This window comes from Monodelphis domestica, chromosome X (genome assembly GCF_027887165.1).
Source record: "Monodelphis domestica isolate mMonDom1 chromosome X, mMonDom1.pri, whole genome shotgun sequence".
Lineage (NCBI taxonomy): Eukaryota > Metazoa > Chordata > Mammalia > Didelphimorphia > Didelphidae > Monodelphis > Monodelphis domestica.
The window spans coordinates 4,072,901-4,088,072 of NC_077235.1; the positions used below are offsets into that span (position 1 = coordinate 4,072,901).

The 15,172-nt window shown below is 53.3% G+C and overlaps 1 protein-coding gene across 10 annotated transcripts in view; it reads left to right on the forward strand.

The window, feature by feature from the left end:
• RRAGB (Ras related GTP binding B) overlaps positions 1 to 15,172 on the forward strand; it is a 119,570-nt gene that overhangs the window by 90,416 nt on the left and 13,982 nt on the right. For 5 of the 10 annotated variants that reach the window (XM_056808732.1, XM_056808729.1, XM_056808730.1 and 2 more), the window contains 4 exons: positions 1,041 to 1,074; positions 4,938 to 5,037; positions 9,416 to 9,482; positions 12,012 to 12,234. In XM_056808732.1, coding sequence (XP_056664710.1) covers positions 1,041 to 1,074; positions 4,938 to 5,037; positions 9,416 to 9,482; positions 12,012 to 12,234 — 424 coding nt within the window. Of the gene's footprint in view, positions 1 to 43; positions 373 to 426; positions 526 to 1,040; positions 1,075 to 4,937; positions 5,038 to 9,415; positions 9,483 to 12,011; positions 12,235 to 15,172 lie in introns of those variants that run through there. The other 5 variants (XM_056808737.1, XM_056808735.1, XM_056808736.1 and 2 more) reach the window with 5 other exon arrangements.

The following is a 15,172-nucleotide window of genomic DNA, read 5'->3' on the forward strand; positions in this document are numbered from 1 at the left end:
CCCGGTCCTGGCCTCGGGCCCGGTCCCGGCCCGGGCCCGGGCTCGGGCCCCGGCCGTCCCACTGCCGCCGCCGCCGCCGCCGCCGCCGCCCGTCCCGGTGCCGGTCCCGGCCCACTCCCTGGCCGATCTGCCGCGCAGCGCCCTGGCCGGCCGCCTCGGGGCCCGGGCCCGGGTAGACAGCTCGCCGCCGATCCTGCCCCCGCCCGCCTCCCCACCCCGCCCCTCCCCACACCCGGTCCTGGCCCCGGTCCCGTTCCCACCGCTGCCCCTGCTCCCCCCGCTCCCCCTCATCGGGCCGGCGTCCGGAGGATGGGGCCGCGACTTCGGCCGATGGGGAGCTCCGGCCTACCTGCTGGGGGCCACAGGGTCTGCGTAAGGGGACGGAGGGCCTGGGGCTGGTGGGGGTGGGGGGTGGGGGGCCGGGAGGGGCGGGAGGGGACGGGGCCGGGGTGCCCGGGAGTCCTGGTAGATGGCCCGAGGTCAGTGGTTGGTACTGGGCTCTGGAAATCCTCTCAGCTTGCACAGGTAACCGACTTCCCCAGCAGGGATCCGGTAGACAGTGCCGGCTGGGCTACAGTATCCACTGTGGATACATTGTATCTCAGCCATGGTGGTGCCCCCTCGCTCCCGAAGGCCCCCCAAGGCCACATTGGAGGCCGGGGAGCAATGGCTTCTCTTTGGCAGCCAGTGAAAGGGATCATGGCCGGGCCAGAGGCCCCCTCTAGGGCCCCTGGGCCCCGATCTTGGCCCTCTCCTGCCCCAGCTGCTGTGGCCCCTTAAGGCTTAGGAGAGCCCATTTCCCAGGCTAGGAAGAGGGTCGGACTTACCCCCAGATGGTCCCAGGCAAGGGCTGGTGGCAGCAGTGGTCCAGCAGGCCTCCGTGGATGTCTCCTGGGGGGAGTGGGGGGGGGGGGAAGAAAAGCATGGAGTGGAAGTTAGCAGGCCCATCCCTGGAGCCCTCTGAAGGAACTGTGCCCCCATGGGAAGCGCGGGCTTGGTTGGCACTGGCCCATGCCTACTCTTTCTCTTTCTCTCCGCAGGTGGGTGATGCCAATCACTGCCATGAAGAAAAAGGTAAGGCTCTAAGCCCCAGCCCCAGCTGCCCAGAGAACCCGGCTCCCCTGCTCTTGCTCTGCCTCTGGGCTCTCTAGCCTCTCAGGCTGGGAGCCAGGCCAAGTACCTCCTCCTGTGCTTGCTCTCCTCCTCCCAGCAGCCCCACCCCTCCCACTGTTACAATTGTGTCTCCCAGAAATACTTTGTGTTCAGGTGGCCACAAAATGTAGCTCTTGGAAAACAGAGACTATGTTGTTGCTTCTCTCTTTGTATCCTGGTCGCCCAAGGCCCCTCTGCAGTACCTACCTGCTGCCATGGGCTCTCCGGGTGCCCCAGCCTTTTGGGAAAGGTGCTGCTATTTGGAAGGCTCTCGGAGGGATCGTGACCACTCTCCAGCCACGGGAGTCCTGCTGTGGCCAAAAGGGCTTTTATTTGCAGTTTTTCAGGCATCGAGTGGTGATTTTGTCTCCATCCCCCCCCCCCCCCCCATATATAAAGTCAGGCAAAACAAATTTGAACCCGGGTTCTGGCCCTACCTGGTGAGTCCATCAGTTCCCTGGCAAGAGGCCTGCTTTCTGTGGGGAGTCTCTTCCTGAGGCAGACTCTGTCTGGGGCCTGGGCACACCTTTGCCACGCGCAGACGAGCTTCTTTAGGACCAAAGTGCCCTCCCTGCTCTTCCCAAGGCCACGGCTTCTCTGATGCTCCAAGCACACGCTGGGCCGGTTTCCTGGATCCCAGGATGCAGTTTGTGTCTTTCCCTTCCTGCCCTTTACAGCCTGAAAGTCTTTGGATTTTGCACTGCGCTGCCCCCCAGAATCCCCTGGTGTCAGCAGCTTGTGGAGAGGAGATGCCCCGGTCCCTGCCCCTAGCCCTCTGCCTCCTGGCTCAGCACTTGTCATCCCACTGGGCTTAGGCTGCTCCCAGGGAGGGAGGCCACCTCTAGGCTCACCAGAACTGCTTTCTGGCTGGAGTTTGGTGGCCTGAGGGCAAAGGCTGGAGGCACAGACCCACCTTCAGGCCAGTACCAGGGAGTTATGCCCTTCCCCCTTTGGCTCTAGCCCAGGTTCCCATCCTTTGTTAAGAGATGTCAGGCAGGCAGATGGAGGATCCAGGGCACAAGATGTGGAAGGTTCAAAAAGCCTAAAGGGCCAGAGGGAAAGGCCAGGCCCACAAAAGCAAACGATCCCTCAGCCAGATCCCACAGGGATTCTGAGGTGCCAACTACAGGCAAGGCATCACCTCCAGGAGCCCGGCCTGGCCTCTTCCTCCTCCAAAAGCAATGGCTGGCCCTTACCTGGATTGCTCCAAAGGCCTCTGGGCCTTTTTCATGAGCAGAGATGCTGCTCAGCCTGCAGGCATTTGGATCTTGTATCCGGAAGACTGGGCAACAATGTCTCCCTCCTCTTGATATTCTGTAATTTGTGTGCTAGACGCTTTGAAAGTGTTCCCTTCTGACCTAACATAACGGTGCCTAAGCTCTAACCTTTTTTGGTGAGCCCTTCCAGGCCCTGAGCTGGGGGGGGGGGGGCAGGGAGGGGCAGAGAAGAGAGGGAGGGAGAGAGAGGGAAGGAAGGAGATAGAGAGGGAGAGGGAGGGAGGGAAGGAGAAAGAGAGGGAGGGAGGGAGAGGAGAGAGGGAAGGAAGGAGATAGAGAGGGAGAAAAGGAGGGACAGAGGAGAGGGAGGGACAGAGGAGAGAGGGGGAGAGAAAGGGAGGGAGGAGAGAGAGGGAAGGAAGGAGATAGGGAGAGGAGAGGGCGGGACAGAGGAGAGGGAGGGGGAGGGGAGGGAGGGAGATTGAGAGGGAGAGAGAGGGGGAGGAAAAGGGAAGAAGGGGGAGTGAGAGGGAGGTAGGGAGAGAAGGGGAGGGAGAGAGAGTCAGGGAGGACAAGGCAGAGAGGGAGGGAGAGATAGATAGATGGAGGGAGAGAGAGAAAGGGAGGGAGATAAGGAGGGAGGGAAAGACAGGGAGAGAAGGAGAGAGAGATAGAGACAGAGACAGAAAGAGTGTATGCTTGTGTTTTGCCTGGTTGGAGTTCAAATATATATACATATGTCAGACTCTGAATTCTTTTTCTTCACTCCTATTTCTAATAGATGCTAACATTTCCAAGCCTTCTTCCCCCTAACTGTTCTTTATGGAGTTCTAGCACTTCAGCCCTCACTTGGCCACCTTGAAGTGATGGGCCTTTGCTTTAGTTCCAGTTCTCCCAGCAGTTTGTTAGTTTTCTCCCAATCTCTCTCTGTCTCTGTCTCTTTCTGTGTGTGTGTGTCTCTCCCCCCCCCCCCTCTTTCTCTCTCTCCCTCCCTCCCTCTCCTTTTCTCTCTCCCTGTCTCTCCCTCTCCCTCCGTCTCTCTGTCTCTCCCTCCCTCTGTCTCTCTCTGTCTCCCTCCCTCCCTCCCTCTCCTTTTCTCTCTCTGTCTCTTTCTCTCTACCTCACTCTTTCTCTCTCTGTTCCTCTCTCTCTTTCTGTCTCCCTCTCTTTCTCTTTCTCTCTCCCTCTATCTCCCCTCTTTCTTCCTCTCTTTCTTTCACTCCTCTCTGCCTTTCTCTCTCCCTTTCTTTCTCACTCCTCTCTGTCTCTGTCTCTCTGTGTGTGTGTCTCTGTCTCTCTCTGTCTCTGTCTCTCTTTCTCTGTCTCTGTCTCTCTCCCTCCCTCCCTCTCCTTTTCTCTCTGTCTCTGTTTCTCTCTCCCTGTCTCTCCCTCCCTCTGTCTCTGTCTCTCTCCCTCCCTCTGTCTCTGTCTCCCTCCCTCCCTCTGTCTCTGTCTCTCTCCCTCCCTCCCTCCCTCTCCTTTTCTCTCTGTCTCTTTCTCTCTCTACCTCAGTCTTTCTGTCTCTCTTCCTCTCTCTCTTTCTGTCTCCCTCTCTTTCCCTCTCTCTTCCTCTCTTTCTTTCACTCCTCTCTGCCTTTCTCTCTCCCTTTCTTTCTCATTCCTCTCTGTCTCTGTCTCTCTGTGTGTGTGTCTCTGTCTCTTTCTGTCTCTGTCTCTCTTTCTCTGTCTCTGTCTCTCTCCCTCCCTCCCTCTCCTTTTCTCTCTGTCTCTGTTTCTCTCTCCCTGTCTCTCCCTCCCTCTGTCTCTGTCTCTCTCCCTCCCTCCCTCTGTCTCTGTCTCTCTCCCTCCCTCCCTTTGTCTCTGTCTCTCCCTCCCTCCCTCCCTCTCCTTTTCTCTCTGTCTCTTTCTCTCTCTACCTCAGTCTTTCTGTCTCTCTTTCTCTCTTTCTGTCTCCCTCTCTTTCCCTCTCTCTTCCTCTCTTTCTTTCACTCCTCTCTGCCTTTCTCTCTCCCTTTCTTTCTCACTCCTCTCTGTGTCTCTGTCTCTCTCTGTGTCTCTGTCTCTCTCTCTGTCTCTCTGTCTCTGTCTCTCTCTCTCTGTCTCCCCCTCTCCTCCCTCCCTCCCTCTCCACAGCCTTGGAGCTCTGAGTGCTTTTCATTTGGAAGCCTCAAGTCCCCCAGCTTGATTTTGCGCTTTTCTCTGGGATCCTGCTTCCTCAGTGAGGGGGCTGGAGAATGGTGCACATAGATCTGTGGGGCTGAGGTAGGGGAATGTGTCCTGAACCCAAGAAGGAAGCTGTGTAGTTCCATTTCTGTTGTTCGTTCACCCCGGTCCCTTGGCGTTGCCCTTTTTGTAGGACACTGCAGGCTTCTGTCCGGTGGCCAGTGTGCTGTTCTGTAGATGAAGAAGTAGTGGAATGGGATGAGGACGGGGCAGGAAGGCTACTGGCGTCTGCCATGGCTCCCACTCTTTGCTGTGGGAAGCTCAGCAGCAGTGCTCTGTGGCCAGCTAGTGACGGCTGGCATCATTTCAGTCCAACATCCCATGAGAGGGCAGCCTGGCTGCTGGCCCTTTGTGGTAACACGGTTTTCTTCTCTTCTGAACCAGGTGCTGTTGATGGGTAAGAGCGGGTCTGGCAAGACCAGCATGAGGTCCATCATCTTCGCAAACTACATTGCCCGTGACACCCGCCGCCTTGGTGCAACAAGTGAGTTCTGTGCTGTGGCCCCAAACCCTAGAAGCACAGCCGCAGGACCAGGGCCCACGCCTTTAGAGGGTGCTCTGCCCATTTTGAGCTCCAGCCAGCCAGGGCTGTGGAGAAGCATCGGCACTTCCAGAGGAGGCGCTACTTGGCAGAGAGGCTGGGGGGGATGGCGGCTGCCATGGAAGCCCTGTCAGCTTCCGGGGCCGAAGGGGGAGAGAGAGAGAGCGGGTACTGCCTGCCTGCCTGCCTCCCCGCCTGTCCCTGGAAGGACTGGCAGCACATTTGGCTGATTTTGCCCCCTTCCAGTAGTACCTTCTTTGGCCTTGTCTCCTGAAAGGGAAGAAGAAGGGAGCATTTGCTAGAATCGAGGGTAGTTAGCACTCGCTTTTGGGGGCTCTGTGAGTAGGGTGGGTGGAGAACAGCTGGACTGGAACTCTCAGCCTGGCCCCTGACTTGCATTAGCAGTGAGAGAGTGGCTTTAGGGACCCGTAGATTGGGAAGCCCCAGCTAGACTAGCTGCCCTTCCTCGTGGCCAGTGGTAGATCCATGGCTGCTCACTGGCACTGGTGGCGGCAGTGGCGGCCAGGCGGGGCAGGGAGGGGGGTAGATCTCTCGGGCTTCTGGACCCAGCCTGGCCGAGACAGGACTGATGGTTCTTCAGGGCCCGGGAGTGGCTTTCTTCCCCCCGGCCAGCGTTCTCTGGCTAGCAGACGTGGATTTCAAAGTTGCTGCTGGGGCTGCTGGGGCAGGATAGGAATACAATGTTAACAGTCAGCCTGGAGAGTCTGCATGTCCCAGCTGGGATACTTTGTACACACAGAGCTCTGGAAGATACTTCAGAGCCACAGTAACCCCGGCCTTCCCTCCCTAGTTACCCTGCACTGGGGGGGGGGGCACATTGACCTCCAGCCACACTTAGCAGCTTCAGAATTCTGTGTGTGGCCGTTTGGGGCCTCCCCGGCTAGGAAAACAGCGGCGCCCAGAGGCTGCACAGAGCCGGGGAAGAAGGGCTGTTGGCCCAGGCAGGCGCTTGGGGAAGCATGTGCCCTTTGGAGGTGTCTGCATGCCAGGCAGCCTGGCATTTTTTGTCCTTTGTAAGCCTTCAGGCCTTGGAGCTGTCATCACAAACGCTTTGCACAGGTCCCAGAAGCATTGCTGGAATCCTGGTAGTTGAAAGGGCAAACATCCTGCCCAGCCTCTCCCCGAGTATTGTTCTAACCTCCAATAGAATTGAATAACGAGAGGCAGTATGCTGTAGCAGAATCAGTGCTGGCCTGGAAGTCAGGAGGCCTTGAGTTCAATTCCTGCTGCTTGTCTAGGTGTTGGCAATGTGGGTTAGAAGCTAAACTAGCTGGCTTTCCCCATCCCCTTTGGTTTTCAGAGAGCTCAAGGCTCTCTTTGAGGCGTAGGAAGGAAAGCAAGAAACTACCATTTAGAAAGTGCCTACCCTGCCCGAGCACTGAGCTAACAGGCTTTGCAGATATCAGCTCATTTCATCCTCAGGACAATCCTGGGAGGTAGGTGTGATTATTATTCCCATTTTTCAGTTGAAGAAACGGAGGCAAGCAGAGATTCAGTGACTTGCCCAGGGTCTCACAGCTAGGAAGCCTTGAGGTCCTCAGGTCTTCCTGAATCCAGGCCCAGGGCTCCATCCACTGAGCCACCTACCTGCCAAAAACTTATAACAAACTTGCATTTATCAGTGCTCTGTACGTGGTAAGTACCTGTGGTTTCTAGGATTTGGCTCTTTGGTGTTTTATTTTAGCTTGGAATCAACACTGAATATAGGCTCCAAGGCAGAAGGGTGGTAAGGGCTGGGCAGTGGAGATAAAGTGATCAGCACATTTGAACCCAAGTCCTCTGGCTTTGAGCCAACAACCACCTCAGCTCTCTTCATTGTTCTTTGACAACCGACCACAACTCTGCCTGCTGCTGCCTTCAGATAGATGTGGATGCCAGCCTGCCACCAGGCCTTGTCCCCAGGCTGATTCTGGTATTGGGAGGAAATTAGTCTGTAGGGAGATGCCGGTTAGCCTAGTGGAGGAGTCATTGGTGTCAGACACTGACCAGCTGTGTCACTGACAACTGCCTCAGTTTCCTCCTTTGTCAAATGAAGGGGTCTCTGAAGTGTCTGAGACCAGTTGTGCTATTGCCATCATCTAAGGGTGGTAGAGATATAAAATAAGCCATAAAGAAGACGAGTAAAGTGGGGTGAATAGGGGAGGGAGCACAGGTGCCTGAGCTCAGCACTTGGCAATGACTGAGGCCAGAAGACCAGAGGGTAGAACCCCCTAGGACTTCATCAGAGCCCTCAAAAGGCAGAGGACCTGGGCTCCAGTGCCACACTGGAGCATTGCTCTCTCTGTACAGCTGGGGAATTGGACTAAGTCACCTCGAGGGTCTGTTCTGGAAGAGCTGGGAGGTGGCCATCGATAAGCGTCCAGTAAATGTCTGCATGCCAGGCACTGTGCTAAGCCCAGGTCTCTGTCCTCCAAGAGCTCCCGGGCTAATGGGGGAAAGACTAGGCAAACCGTTATTTGGTCTGAGATAGAGAAGGTGTGGCTGAGAGGTGGCAGGAGGGCACCTTTGGGCTGAGTCTTAAAGGGAGTCAGAGGGCAGAGGTGAGGAGAGAGAGCGCTTGTAGGCATGGGGGACAGCCATTGCAGTTGAGAGGCAGAGTGCCGTGTTGCTGTTGCCATTTGTTGTCAAAGAAGGGGCTTCGAATGTCCAGGAGAGGATTTCCTATTTGATCCTCGAGGTGGTAGGAAGCCACGGGAGTTCATGAGTAGCAATGAGGGCGGCAGGGTCAGACCTGTGTTGCTGAACAGAAGGTGGACTGGAGTGGAGAGAGTCTAGTCCAGACTGCCCCAGGATGGCTGTGGCGTGAGTGCCCGGGAGATTGGCTGCGGGGGAGTGGGACTGAGGAGTTGAGGATGACCCTGAGCTTACAGGGAATGGCAGGAAGGAGGAAGTGGGAAGGGTTTGTTTCCTTTTAGAGCTGTCCAGTTGGAGATGTTCACGGGCCATCCACCTTGAGAGGTCCAAAGGGCCCTTGGTGACATGAGCCTGGAGTTCAGGAGGGAAATAACAGCTCTCCAGAGCTGTGAATGCTGGTCTAGAGATGCTAACTGGACCCATGGGAGCTTATGAGATTCCCGAGCAAGGTAGTGTCAGGGTGAAGTGGAGAAGGCCAAGTGCAGAGCCCAGGACAGAGGGATCCTCCAGGTTAGTGCAAGGGCCTTGGCTGAGGAACCAGCAGAGTGAGGAGGGGACACCCAGGAGAGAGAGAGGCATGCTTGCAGGCTTGGTAGCCCTACAGATTCGATTCTAGGCAGTGAAAACCATTCTCCGGGGACATGGACTTCACCAGATTGCCAAAGGGGTCTGTGACAAGGAAGGTTGAGAATCCCTGAGAAAAAGGAATGGCCCACTTCAGGAAAATGGAGGGAGAAGGGGAGGCACCACTGTGGTGGTGGCAAGATCAAAGCCGGGCCATCCCTGTGTGCAGCTGAGGGGGCAGAGGAGCTCATGGGAAAGAATAGATTGAGGAAATGGATGGTCAGGGGCCAGCGAACCCAGAAGGGGTCAAGAGCTACATAATGGCCACTAGGGCCTGAATTGGAGGTCAGATTGGAATGACGGAAATGTCTAAGCAGAGATTGCTGAGAGGCACTGGCAGGGGGAGGAGAGCCTAGCCAGGGCACTGGGGAGCAAGGAATGTCCCAACTCCCCCACCATGAGGACATGGAACATTTGTATTTGAAATATAAGGAAAGGACACTAATGAGGAGCAAGGAGACCTGGGTTCTAATTCTGACTCTGCTGCTGACAACTTCTCTAGGATCTTGGGATTCTTCCTTTGGCCCAATTTACACTACCAAGTTGGATAGCCTGCTCTTCTGATGTTGAGCATTAACAGTGGTGGGTTTGAATTAAGGAAGACCTAGGTTCAAATCCTACCTCAAGCAATTAGTAGCACTGTGACGAGGGCAAGTCACTTCCTTCCTCTTGAATCTTGATTTCTCCATCTGTAAGACTGATACCTGTGAGGCTCAAGGGAGATGGTGGGTGTCTGTAAAGCCTTTGACCAGCTAGATGCATACCTCGATTGGTGTGTCTTCAGTGAGCTCTTGCTGCCACACAAGAAGGTGGGAAAAGGCTCCAGTCTGAGGCTTGGGTGACAGATGGCAGGGTTGATCATGGGACCCAGCTTGTGTGCCAGCACCCATCGTCGTTATGCTTCCCAAAGCCAGGCTGCCCTACGTCCTGTAGGACCCCAGCCAGCAGAGGAGTTTGGCTGGGAGAGATCAATACTATTATCTCTGGAGGGATTTGCACCTTTTCTTGCAAAGACTCGAATTCTCTTCTTTTTCTTTTCCAGTTGATGTGGAACATTCTCATGTCCGATTTCTGGGAAACCTGGTCCTGAACCTCTGGGACTGTGGTGGGTAAGTAGCCCTGGCTTTCTCGGGATAATAACCACAGTAATACAATAGACACCTTCTGAGCAGAGCCGGGGGCCGCCAGGTCTTCCTGATTCCAGGCCGGGGTGCTTTCCGTATGGTGTCCTGAGAGCCAGAGTTGCCCGTATTTGCTTGACCCTTTCATCAAAGCAGGAGCCTCCCTTGCTGGTGGCTTTTGGTGCTCTCGAGGCATCGGTAGGGGAGCACCTTTGAGGGCTCTTGGTTGGTACCCACAGGGGCCCACATTTCCTCATCTTCATGACTTTATGAGATTTAAGTGATTACTCCTCACCGAATCCATCCATTCCTTCCTCCTTCATTCGTCTCATCCCATGGCATCTGTTTTATTTTTGTTAGATTGGGGGGGGGCGGGGCAGGGCGGGGCAGGAAGAGAACCTTGGCATCAGCTACCTACTAGATGTCCCACCTCCTAAATCTCTGAGATTGATCCAGATGTCAGCTCCCAAAGAATCTGAACAAACAGCAGGCAGAAGAAAGGAACTATATGGCAGGGGAACCATTCCTGAGTTCTGCTGAAGGGCTCTTGGCGGAACAGAGGAGAAGCTAGAGAAGTGGGTGCCCACCATTCTGTGCCCAGTGCACTCTCCTGGTCAAAGTGAGCCAGTGTTTGGATGGCCAAGTCCTCCTCGCAGTGCTAGCGGGAGTGAACGCTCTCCACCCTCCAGGCTTGGGGAACTTTGTGTGACTGAGAGCCCACTGGTTGGTCTGTCCTTCTCAGAAAGCCCTCTCAGGCAAGACAATCTCTGTCTTTTTCCTTGTCCTGGCCCGATGTAGGGATGTGAATTGGGCTTCTAAAGACGTCTCTGTTCGTGCCTGGCCACTTTAGACTTTCTTTTCCAAAGAAGAAATATCACTATTTTTTTTAATCCTCACCTTCTGTCTTACGATCAATACTAAGTATCGGTTCCAAGGCAGAAGAGTGGTAAGGGCTAGGCCATGTGGGTGAAGGGACTTGCCCAGGGTCACCCAGCTAAAATGCATCTGAGGTCAAATGTGAACCCAGGACCTCCCGTCTCCAGGCCTGGCTCTCTATTCACTGAGCCACCCCACTTCCCCATCTGATTTTTAAAAAAGGAGTTGTTGGAAGTTGTCTTCTTGTCTAGATCAGGCCAGGCCTCCTGGTACCTCCCCCATTCCTATACTTATTTCATTCACAAGATCCTACACAGCCTCTCACCCACACAGATCTCCTTTCTTGGCATCCCAGAGTTTGCCACCTCACACTTACTTCCTTTTTTTCTGGAAGGTGTGTGCTTGCTTCCTTGAGTGGGAAAAGGGAAAGAGAAAGTATTTATATTCTGCTTAGCTATGCCAGACACTGTGCTAGACAGTTTACACAGCACCCTGGCAGGGAGGTGCTATTAGTTTCCCCTTTTTCTAGTTGAGGAAACTGAGGCAGACTTCCCTAGGATCTCCTACCTAGTAAGAATATGAGGTTAAATTTGAACTCAGGCCTTCCTGCCTCCAAGCCCATGGCTACATCCAGTGCAGCGCCTCAAGGATGACCTTTTGTCTTCCCCTCTGGGGCTAATCCCAAAGCAGGGAGTGTGGAAGGCACCACTTCATTCTACAAGTGTTCCTTGAGCTCTTCTTCAGCCTTGAGGCAGGCTAGTGTGGATGGGTGTGGAGGATGCAGTGTACAACTCCCCATCTTTTAGGAGGTTAGGATGACCTTGGGAAGATGAGGCTCACATGTGTGCTGCATCGGGCAGCTGGTGGGGCAGTGGGTCTTCAGGGGAGGATGGTGAGGAAGGCAGGGCCCGAGCTGCTGCTTATCCAGGTGGGGGAGGCCTATTTTAGGAGCAAGGAAAGGGCTGGAGAGGAGGTGGGAAGGAGGGGCCAACAGCTGAGCAAAGTGGGGAGATGGGAAGGAGAAGGAGAAGGAGACCTCTTCTGGGCACAGTGAGCAGCAGCCTCCTGACCTTGGGAGGTTTGCCAATTTTCTTTGGATGCTGTAGCCCTTCCTTGCCCACAGGGCATGTTCTAAGGAGCCTTTTGGTGCCCGTCACATTCTCCCGTGGGGATAGATAGTGCTGAATTTTGGTGGTCTGAAAGAAGTGCCAGCTAGGGCCCACAAAGGGCACCACTGGTGACTGGCTGGGGGCCAGCCAGAATCAACATTAAACCCTGCTTTTTGATACCATAGATACATAGCATTGTGAGGGCCTTTGGAGGAAGGAGGGTGGCAGAGGAACTGAGTTGAAACAAGAAGTCTTAAGTGTGGTCTTAGGGTCAAAATGGAGGGCCTCCCTCATGCCTTTTTTTAATAATAACCTTTACTCTCTATCTTAGATTCAATGCTGTGTGTATTGGCAATGGGGGTCAAGTGACTTGTCTAGAGTCACCAGCTAGGAAGTGTCTGAGGCCAAATTTGAACCCAAGACTTCCCATCTTTAGGCCTGGCTGTATCCACTGAGCCACCCTCCCTCCATGACTTTTGTAACTTAGAATTACTGAGCCAGGGTGCAATTACCCTCTTGATCTGCTCCCCAGCCAGGACACCTTCATGGAAAACTACTTCACCAGCCAACGGGACAACATCTTCCGCAACGTGGAGGTTCTTATTTACGTGTTTGATGTGGAGAGCCGGGAGCTGGAAAAGGACATGCATTACTACCAGTCATGCTTGGAGGCCATCCTCCAGAACTCTCCTGATGCCAAGATCTTTTGCCTTGTGCACAAAATGGACCTTGTTCAGGAGGATCAAAGAGACCTGGTAAGGAGCCGTGCCAGTGGCCGGTACACCCGCCTCTCTTTTAAAGGTTTTGGGGCCGTAGTGTGGAGGGGATAGTTATATGGCCCAGCTTGGCCATGGCATGGCACCAAAGACGCTTCCTTGTTTGACAAGGGACCTCTCTTGGAGTTGAGGGATTGGGGGCCAGGACCAAGGACCATGCCATCGGAAGAGGGAGGTTATAGCAACTTCTCATGTGGGGTGCATGCTTGTTTGAGATTACACAGAAATTTGCAGCCATGTTTGTGCACGCACAGTTAAGTTTGAAGCCTTCCTAAATACACTTGCACGTTCCAAATGAAGGTTTTACCATGGATTTTGCATTCTACAGTGGTCAGGCCAGTCAAGGCACACAGCAGCATAACTTGAGCACCTTAAATCTAGCTCTCTGGTCTCTTTTTGTCTTCCTTTAACCTTGGAATGGAGCAGCTAGGTGAAGCTGCAGTGGATAGAGCTCTGAGCTGGAGCCAGGAAGATGGGAGTTCAGATCTAACCTCATACACTTCCCAGGTCACTTCACCTTGTGTGCCTCAGTTTTCTCATCTGGAAAATGAGCTGGAGAAGGAAATGGTGAACCACTCTGGTACCTTTGCCAAGAAAAGTCCAAATGGGGTTACAAAGAGTCAGACACAACTGAAAAACAATTTCCCAACAACCCTGGTATTAGGGCTAGGGCATTAAATATGGCGGACCTTCCTGAAAATCCCCACCCCAGATGCCCATTATCCCCAATATTGTTTAACATAGTACTAGAAATTCTGGCAGTCGCAATAAGAGTTGGAGGGAATCAAACCTGGCAAAATGGCAGCAGACTAGCTCTTTGTGCATGTGGGCAACCCTGGAGGTTCAACTGAAAACTTGGACGAAATTCCCCAAAATGTTTCATTTTAACAAAGTAAGATGAGCCCACATAAATGATCATCAGCATTTCTATAGATCACCAACAGAGTCCGACAGGAAGAAGAGCTAGAAAGAGCTACCCCATTGAAAATAGCCACTCAGAGAAGAAAAATCCTGGGAGAACAAATCCAGGAACTCCACGAACATAATTCCAAAACCTTTTTTCATAAATAAAGTCAGATTTAAGTAACAGGGGAAATTCTAAGGATTAGGGGTACGGTAAGGAGAACATTTAACATTTACTGGCACAGCAAAGTGATCAAACCATCATCTGGACAATTTGGACCCCAAGACCGAATGCCAATGAAAAAAGAGGCATTTTTGGTCCAGAGGATTCCAAAAGCTTGTGTGTGCTTGTGAAATGCGCCATCCTTTCCTAATTCTTCCATCTTATTTTGGTGAAATGGAGTTTTTTCAGTTCGACATTCAAAAATTAAGTGATTCACTTCTTGGCACAAACAGATTCTACCTAAGCTTTAAGAAGGAACAATTAGGATTGTTTGAGCCTTAACAAAAAGAAAAAGAAAATCCCTGCCCCGTCCATCTCTTTTTGCCAACACCTTCGCTTCTCCTGGTATCCTTTCTTCTTCCCCTTCTGAGAGAACCATCCCATTTGAAAAAAGAAAAGCCCCAAGAGCATGGATGAGTGCATTGAGGAAGTCTGTGGGTGGCCTCCCAGCTCTCTTGAGGGCTGATAAGAGGCGACCTCTCCTTTGGAAGGGGCTTCATCCCTTTTCCTTCCCATGCTTATTTCTCTGTCTCCTCTGTTAACTCTTCTTTCTGTTCCCTTATGTTCGAATTCTCTTACAGCCCCTGTCTGTCCCGCAGGGATCTCATCGGTTCCCTTGGGCTTCAGCTTTACCCTTAAGACATTCCCTCTCCCTCCCTCTGGCTGTTTTTGTCTTCTTCTTTCCCTGTCTCTTGTCTGTCTGTCTGTTCCACCCTTTCCCTCTGATTCAGTGACCAGTAATGGACCCTTTTTGTGGCAGTTCTACTGACATGCACGTGACTAAGGCCAGAGGTTAGGCCTCTGAAGCCACAGGCTACCACAGCACACTTTTGCAGATCTTAGGGAACTGAGGTCCCAAGAAAAAAGTAACTTTCAAGGTCACATGGCTAATATGAGCAGCAGAGGCTGGACTAAAACTCAGGTAGGTCTTTGGATTCCTCAGTGCTCTTTCTGCTACTCCTGATCCTTCAAAGGCCTGTAGGGCAGCTAGACTTCTCTAAGCCTGAATTCTGGAAGACCTGAGTTCCAGTCCTGCTTCAGGCACTTCCTAACCATGTGACCCCAGGCAAGTCACTAAAGCTTCAACAATAAAATGGGCAGCATAAAAACACCTACCTCCTGCTGTGAGGATCAAATGAGGTCAAGCTTGTGAAAAACGCTCAGCACAGAGATAGTATAGAGACTGGCACATAGTAGGTACTTAAAAAGTGCTTGTTCCCTTCCCTTCCAATAAAATTCTATGGTTCCATTGTCTTTTTAGAAAGTAAAGGCAGCTCTTCAAACTCCAGCCTCTGGGCAGAACAGAGAACAGCGAGAGTGACCCATTTGGATTGGGGCCAGCCAGCTGGCTGGCCCCAGCCTGTGAATGGGGTTCCTTGTATCCCAGACTCTCTTTGATGGTCATATTTGGAATTTGGAGCCATCTCTGGCCATAGCTAGCTCCCAATCAGAGTGCAGCCATGAGAAGGCCACCAGCAGCCTGATGAATTTCCATTCACCAAGCGATGGAAAACTGGCTTTTCTTAATTGAAGGCTCTCCCAGGCAGCTTAGGAGCTGATGCTGTCCCAAGGCTGGGGAGACTATCAGGGCCGACCTATCTTGGCCACTCCCTTCTCTGAAAGCCCCCATAGCCAGAGTACCAGCATCCTTGCCTTCGGTTCCAGGATCTTCTGGGTCAGGTGCTCAGCCTCCCTTTGACTCTCCACAGGCTCAGGCCTCCAGGCCTGCTGTTTGGCTGTTTTTCCAAGACCACTCACTCTGCCTCAGGAGCTAGATGTTTGCAGTTTGAG